At 35.4% G+C, this 8,064-nt stretch overlaps 1 protein-coding gene across 3 annotated transcripts; it reads left to right on the top strand.

Annotated features, from left to right (window-relative positions):
• The first annotated feature begins 339 nt into the window (after nucleotides 1–339).
• Nucleotides 340–7,727, top strand: LOC109010912 (TVP38/TMEM64 family membrane protein slr0305-like). 3 transcript variants are annotated; one of them, XM_035695374.1, is made up of 10 exons: nucleotides 340–812; nucleotides 1,170–1,231; nucleotides 1,419–1,473; nucleotides 1,846–1,971; nucleotides 2,189–2,275; nucleotides 3,370–3,486; nucleotides 4,551–4,643; nucleotides 6,998–7,028; nucleotides 7,189–7,233; nucleotides 7,327–7,414. In XM_035695374.1, exons 1-9 carry the CDS (start codon nucleotides 705–707, stop codon nucleotides 7,230–7,232), a joined length of 723 nt encoding a protein of 240 aa, XP_035551267.1. In that variant the 5' UTR covers nucleotides 340–704; the 3' UTR covers nucleotide 7,233; nucleotides 7,327–7,414. The 3 variants fall into 3 exon arrangements, with proteins under 3 accessions (XP_035551267.1, XP_018847420.1, XP_018847418.1); XM_018991875.2 differs by lacking the exon at nucleotides 7,189–7,233 and having other exon boundaries at nucleotides 1,873–1,971; nucleotides 7,327–7,727; XM_018991873.2 differs by lacking the exon at nucleotides 7,189–7,233 and having other exon boundaries at nucleotides 7,327–7,727.
• Nucleotides 7,728–8,064: the final 337 nt, after the last annotated feature.

The raw sequence follows: 8,064 nt of genomic DNA, 5'->3' as shown, positions 1-8,064 counted from the left end.
TTATTTAAAAAATCTTTTCTTAAAGGGAACTGTTTTGGATCCTGAATTCAGGATCCAAAATGTGTCTCGAATAGACTATTTTTTTTTTCTTCTTTTGTTTATATATTTTTTTAATCATTATAAATATTTTTTAAAAAAATAAAAAAATAAAAAAATAAATCATTCGGTATAAAAATAAAAAAAATAAAAAAATAATTCGGAACACATTTTGGATCCCGAATTATTTCCTTTTCTTAAAACCTAAAAAAAAAAACATCGGGTCCCATCCTCGGGATGAATCCTCGGTGAGTATAGATTTATTCCCAAACAAAAGGACGACGACAGTTTGCAGCAGTTTCAACGAGGAATCAGGAAACGTCGAACCTACAAAGCAGAGTGAAAGTAAAACTCTGAAACCAGGACCGACAAAGATGATCGGAACAAAGAAACAAAACCGATCAATCTTATACAAATGTTGAACTCCGCAAAACCTCAGCGCCGTTCTTGCTGAAGGGGGAAAAATAATTACTTATCTAAATTTAGGAAGTATTCGTTTCTTTTTTAAATTATTATTTGGCTAAAATTGGGAGGAGGGGAAGTTAAATCTGGCAAACATAGAGGGGTTGAGGGCGCGATTGTCCTTGGGGCATGGTGGATCAGGGAGGGACGGCGAGGACGGCGAAAAAGGCGAGGATTTCAGGCTCACTTGGCGTCGTAGGTTGCTCATGGCGCTCAAGCTCAATGTCACTTGTGCCTCCGCCCTTAGGATCTCGCTCTTGCTCCTACTCCTTGCCGCCATTGCCACCGCTTGCATTTTCCTCCCCATTGAAAAGGTTATTTATATGCATCTATATGTGTTGGGAATGACATTGATTACATATGTTGGTGGGTCAATGCTGCTTTTTCGGTATAGAGAATTGGGGCATTTAGTTCTTTTTTCTTTTTGATTTATTACATTTTGTGGGAATAATTCTCTCTTTAGTTTAGGAATTTGGTTTTTGATGAAGCTTCATCTGTGTCTAGTTGAAATCTGAGTTTTCGCGCCGTGATAATGTTAGTTTGCAGATGATGATATGGAGATAATGCGCTTTTGCTAATGGTCTATCTTGTGAAGATTGAACGCTTTTCTTTTTTGGTGTATTCTTAATACATTATTTGCATCCTCGTGCTAAAAGAAATTGCATTTTCAGATATTGAAGGATTTCTTGGTATGGGTGAAGCGGGATCTTGGACCATGGGGCCCTTTTGTTTTGTAAGTAATTCTTTATGGCCAAAATTCTACATCTTGCTTTGGTATGGATTGCTGTCTAAATGTGTAAACGCCTTTTTAGCTGAGAAAAGGGCTTTTTTAATGTTGTTTATGATTATAGCATTGCTGTTGGTTCCCAGAATTTTATTCAAGTCCAAAGTGTTGACTTATCTTTCCTGGGAAATTTCAGGGCCATCGCATACATTCCACTTACAGTCTTGATGGTGCCAGCTTCAGTACTTTCGGTAGGCTTTTAGTCTATTGTTTTAATGCTTTTGGATTTATTACGATTTTTTCAATGTTCTTTTCTCCAAATCTCTTTTCTTATGGGAAAGTTGTGCACCAAAGTTGATTGCAAAGAAGAAAACTAGTAATTATTTGAAATGCTTCCTAGTATCAGCAATGCTACTTTACTGAACTATAAATTTAAGGTTATTTCTTACTGCTGTTTCCAATCCCGATTATATTTCACTAATCCACCTCTGCAACTTCAAAATCATACACCCAATTTCAGCTCACTTGATGTTTTTTGAAGTTCATTTGAATTTCACTTTGGCATGAGGTAGTTACAGATGGTTTAATTGCTGAAAGACTTTCTAGTTTTTATTTGGTTACAGTACTTGTACATTTCAATCCTTTTCCAGCTTGGTGGCGGTTATCTCTTTGGGTTGCCTGTGGGATTTGCAGCTGACTCGATTGGTGCCACCCTTGGTGCAACAGCTGCATTCATTCTTGGTAGAACAGTGAGTCTTCTAAACACCAGGGTTCTATTATTTGTTGAGTACCTGCATACGGACATGCATGGTTTCTTCCTCTTAAGGCAAATACTCTATCCCTAGATATGTATTTGAAACGTGGACCAAGTTATTTTTGTTTGAAATTTGCTTTGTGCAGGTGCTTCTGGACCTTATATGTGTTTTCTCTTGATATCTACTTGTCTTATTTTGCTACTTTGTGCAGATCGGAAGATCATATGTTACTTCGAAGCTAAAGAATTATCCAAAGTTTCAGTCTGTTGCTATTGCAATAAAAGGATCTGGATTTAAGGCATAAGTTCTTCTGCACTTTCTACACCTGTGTGTAATATTCTATTTGGTCAAATATTTATCTAGTGTCTGCATTTTTTCTATTTATTCTGATTTTCTTTGATAAAACATTTATAGATTGAGTGTGATGAAACTGCAATCTTTTTCGAATTGAGAATTCCAATAATTCCTAGTCTTCAGCAAACTATTCATTAGGTCCAGGTAGCTTCACTGCCAGGTCTATCTCCTATTACACTTCTAGCCTCATCAAGGATGAGAAATTCTTGAATAACTTATCAAAAAGAAAATTCCATGCACAAATTACTATGGAGTGGTCATTTTATTGAGTGTTTTCTTATTGGCATGGGTGAAGAAAATGTATTTTTAGAGGCCTTATTTAACCACATAGAAAAGTGCTGGGAGGGCTGCATTAGAACTTAGGTTTGATTTTAAGTGCCAAACTGGAAAGTTCATTAGTCTAGATCAAGCTTTTTAGCTCGTAATCAAGAGAGAGATAGAGAGATGTGATGTTTGTGTTATGCAGTTGACAACACTTCATTTATAGCCGTGACTAAGGAGAAAGCACATACATATTGTTTTTATTATTTGATTAGAAAATTTTTGCTAGTTTGCCTTTTTTTATTTTTTATTTTGTTGTCTTCTATGACATTTTCAACTTCCACATAGATAAGATTGGAGAGTTTTACAAATAGCATTAGCATCACCACAAATTATTGCCAAAGTTTGAGTGGCAAATGGGGTGTCTGTCTGAAAGTTAGAGATCCTCTATGGCGAGTTAGGGCTGCAGTTTCAAGGTTGATGCATGACCATATTTAAATGGTTCCTGTAACTGAGGCTGTATGTATATATATATATATATATATATATACGTATGTATGTATGCATGTATTTATGTATATATGCACACTCACACACACACACACAAGCATCCCAAATATCTATCTGAACTAATACTCCTGCTGTGGTTTTATATATCATGATTGTAATTTCTTTCCAGACTCACTGGTGTAGTTACTCTTCTTGTACTTTAAATTATTATATGGGAAACTCTTTTACCATCATTACTAATTTCTTTCCTTTTGGGGTTTTCAACAGATAGTTCTGCTTCTTCGACTTGTTCCTTTACTTCCTTTCAATGTATTGAATTACCTCCTGTCAGTTACTCCTGTGCACATGGGGGAATATATGTTGGCATCTTGGTTGGGAATGATGGTATTGTCTTCTTGTAATTATTTATTGTTTTATCAATCAGCTGTCAATAAAAACCATTGGGATGCACTGATTATAATTTTCAATGTAAACTTCAAATTGTAAGTAAAAAAGTATGCTATCATTACTCCTGGTCCAATTATTTCGTTTCAAAAACTCACGTTTGTTACTGGCAAGGTCATATAATCACCTCTTTGACTAGCTCTTCACATTTTATCTTTGTTGTTTATGTATACTATTCTCACTCCATAGAATTTGCTTCTTTTTGTCATCGATAAATATTTGGTTCACAAAGATATCTCACAAAAAGTAAACTCAAAAATGGATGTGGCTTGCTATAATACATTAGATCTACTTTATATTAAAAATAGCTTACAATGTAATGTACCAAAGCAAGTCACATCAGTTTGTGAGCTTTACTTTTGTGAAGTCTCTTTGTGAACCTAGCACTTCTCTTTCTCATGTCATTGTTTTCTATTCTTTTGTGCATTTTGTTGTCACATTGAGTAGATGATAGCTACCACCTTAGAAGCATGTTGTTACGCCGCTATATTAACAAGTTTGTAAATTGTGATACCCTCTAATCAATAAGTGGGTTAGTTGAGACTGAGGACCAGAATGAGTAGAAAGATGAGAAAGAAATAAAAATAAGCCTAAGTCAGATGTGCTCCTAAAGGTGATAATGAGTGATATTCGAATGGGAAATGTTAAAATATTGATGGACAGCACATATAGTCATTATAATGTAGTGTCCTAAAAGACTTAAAGTTGACTTTGAAGCTGAGTGAGCCTCCACAAGTTAATCCTGGACCATCTTGTCTACCAAAAATGGCAAACCTCTATGCCTGCATTTGTATTTGTATTTCTTTGATTATTCTTCAATTATATCCCCTTCTGTAGTTATCTTTCAACAAAATGAGTTAGAACTTGGGCATCCTCATATTTCCTTTCTAATAAGTATATATTTGGGTTCTCTTTTATAGGTCAAGGCATGGTTGACTGGATCTCTCTATACTTGCTAAAATAAGTTGCTTATTTATGATACCCATTTCATTCTTTCCTTACAGCCAATAACATTTGCTCTAGTTTATGTTGGAACAACATTGAAGGATCTTTCTGATGTTACACATGGATGGAGTGAGGTTTCAACAATTCGCTTGGTAAGTTCTATGCCACCTCGTATGTTTTTATGTAAGGAGCGTTCTGGATCATCAATATAGTTTAAGTTGGTCATCAAAGCTTACAGAATCACCATGTTGGATTATTTCTTGTAATTTGCATATTAGCGCTGGAGGCATTGTTCGAGTTATTTGTACTTTGTAGTGCCAACAAATATTTTAAGAATCTGGTTAAGAATTTGGAGAAGCATTGATTTATGGTTTAATTATGTTTGCACTTCCTGTGCTTGGCTAAAATTTGAAATATCTCTCAAGTGACTCAACCACTTTTCCATTTAGAACATTCAAATTCCACTTCTATGTTGATCCAAACACATGCGGTCTTCTAGGCTGATGGGAGCCATAACTATGTGCATGTAATCCCGTTGCATGGTGTGATGATTGACTATTTCCTGTACTGATTGTTTATCACACATGAAAGCTAGTATTGATAACTGTCACAAGTAGTGCACCTTTTTTTAACTCATTTTTCTGCATTTTCTGGTCCTGATGATAAGATAGCCATATTCATTTTTTCTCATGTTTTAGAAGAGGCGTAAATTTAGTATGCTAGTACTCTTTGTGATTCAGATTTGATTAGGAACTGCATTAGTACCCTGCAAAGTGTGAAACATTTTTATGAATCAGCAACTATGTTCCTTTTATCCATTCTTTTTCTCACTAAATCTGCCTGTTCTGTTCCTGTGGTTGCTGGTTGGATTCTATCCACATTTGGGTGGAAAAAAAAAAAAATCTCTTTACTTTTCTGCTTTTATTCTTTCATTCTGGCAGTTTCAATGTTTTCTCATAAATACTCTTTTCTTAGGTCGCATAATTATATATTCAGAAAAAGGCTAGAGCCTCTGAAACAAATTATCATGCCAATTCTTTTCTTCATGTCTCTTAATTTGATAGGATATTATATGGTGATCCCATGTACTCTGTTGCATCTGCTGCTTTAACAGCAATAGAATATTAAGAGGATGGTATTAGTTATGGTTAATTACTTCTTTTTTTCTCTCCCCATAAACTACCACTCATTGCACTTACCCCTAACCTTTGACTCAGTAAAACTTGGTCCTATGAACTACCACCCGTTGCCACTTACACCCAGAGATTTTTATTTTTTCTTGAGAAGTAAGAAAGACACTTTTATTCATCGAAGGAACTAGGCGAAGTCCAAGTACACAGGAAGTATACAAAGGAAACACCTAATTACATTCTAGAATCAGAAAACAAAAACAAAAATTCATTAGTAGACCATCCATTAAGCACAGATAGCGGAAAACCATTGAAGTAAAAGAGAGCACAAAAAATTTCTAGATTTCCTCTACAGTACGCTCCTTAATATTAAAGCACCGCTCGTTCCTTTCCCACCAAATACACCACATAAGACACAAAGGAACTATCTTCCATGCAGCAGCCACATGAGTACAACTATGAAGCCCATTCCAACACGCAAGTAAATTCACTACGTTCATAGGCATTATCCAAGCCAGCCCAGCTCTCCAAAAAACACCATCCCACAATCCCTTAGCCACCTCACAACGTAGAAGTAAATGATCCACTGATTCACCATGTTTCTTACACATGAAACACCACTCCATAACAACCAAGCCACGCTTCCTCAAATTATCGATCGTCAAAATTTTCCCAAGCGATGCTGTCCATATAAAAAAAGCGACTTTGGACGGCACGTGAGACCTCCAAACACACTTCCACGGAAAAGAAGGGAAAATAAGGCACAATCTCGAGGCATGAGGAAGTGGAAGCACATGGGAAATAGAATACACAAAACCAAAAGTGGAAAGTAAGATGAAGAGAAATTTAGGCTGATATAAGAGCAAGAGTTGGCAGATTCACTGTTTAAGAAAGACAGAAAGAGGTCTATATTTGAGTAATACAGAGTGAGAGAATATGTTGTTTTAGGGGCAGAGAAGCCTAAACATACATTAATCTTGCCACTTGGCTAAAAGTCTAATACGCCAAAGACGATGCACAAGTAAGTCTATCTGAACATGATACCGATGCCAATATCATCAGAGTTAGCCGTTGGAATACCAAAGGGGAAAGCCACAATTGAATGGTAGTTTTTGTACTGAGTTGTGCTGAGTTCAAGTTTGGGAGGTAAGTGACAATCGATAATAGTTCATGGGATGGAGTTCAATCTAGTTGAAGTTTAGAGAGGTAGGTGACAATACGGCGGTAGTTCGTGAAGAAAAATAGAATGACCCTATTAGTTATTTTCAGAGCCCAAGGATATTTTTAGGCTTTCATCATCTTTATTTTTGTATGCCATCCTTTCTATCTTCTCAATTTTTTTAAAAATATATACTTTCATTTGTTTATGTATGCAGGTATTTATAGTTCTTGGATTCGGTTTATCTGGTAAGTTTTTTCTCCTATGCTCCTAGAAATCGTATAATAAACCCTCAGAGGCTACAATAACATTTGATGACATTTTCACATTTTTCAATCAATAAATTTGATACCTCATTTTAGTCACGTGAGAATGAGACTAGTTGTTTTGGACTCCACATTTTCTTAGGTTTGACAAGTGCTACAAGAACGGTTAATTTAAACCTTGCGTAAGGTTGTTGAAAGTTTCAGGAAAATTACTTTTAAATTATGCTAGTTTCAATGATATACTGAAAGCTTTTTTTTTCCTTACCTTGTTTGTGCTCAGTCATTATATTGGTTTGCATCACTAAAGTTGCCAAGGCTTCTCTGAACAAAGCACTGACAGAAAATGCTGAAATAGAGGCCATCTTGACCCCATCAATGCTGCCAATCCTAGCAGAATCACCCTTGGATCTCCAGAAGCCCCTCATAATTAAGATAGACCCCATGAGAGAGGATGATGAGAAACAAGTTGCCATGTAATGTAAATTCTTTCCTTCATCAATCGGTTTAGATATGACTTTGTTAGGAATGAAGAATTAAGAAGCAGAAAAGAATAATATCTATACCTTTATAATTCCTGTACAGAATTCAATTTCTTTTTTCCTTTTTTTTTTTTTTAATATTTGTAACCCTTTACTGTCAAAGTTTACTTTAAACAGAAGTAATCAATTTTTGAGTCTAAAATGTGCTTTGGAATTCAACCTATTTTTGGCTTACTATCGATATTTATAGGTTATATGGCCATTAAATTTTAGTGAAGGGGCGGTGTGGAAGACAAATGATCTCAGAGCATGGTCTTGTCCGGTGAAATTAATCAGTGCTTCCTCAGACAACAGAGAATTCAGATAACTGAGTGGTTTACTTGCTAGCCAAGGTCTAGCTTTTTATGAGAGGTTTTGCAGAAAATTGCCTAATGCCAGGAAATTATCGAAGATAATAATAATAATCATAATAATAATAATAATAATAATAATTACCTGGCACCAATTAAAGTTGAGAACAAAAACATCCCAAGAAGCGA

The sequence above is a fragment of the Juglans regia genome, chromosome 11, assembly GCF_001411555.2.
Source record: "Juglans regia cultivar Chandler chromosome 11, Walnut 2.0, whole genome shotgun sequence".
NCBI classification, from domain to species: Eukaryota; Viridiplantae; Streptophyta; class Magnoliopsida; order Fagales; family Juglandaceae; genus Juglans; species Juglans regia.
This window is presented reverse-complemented; position numbering and strand designations above follow the sequence as displayed.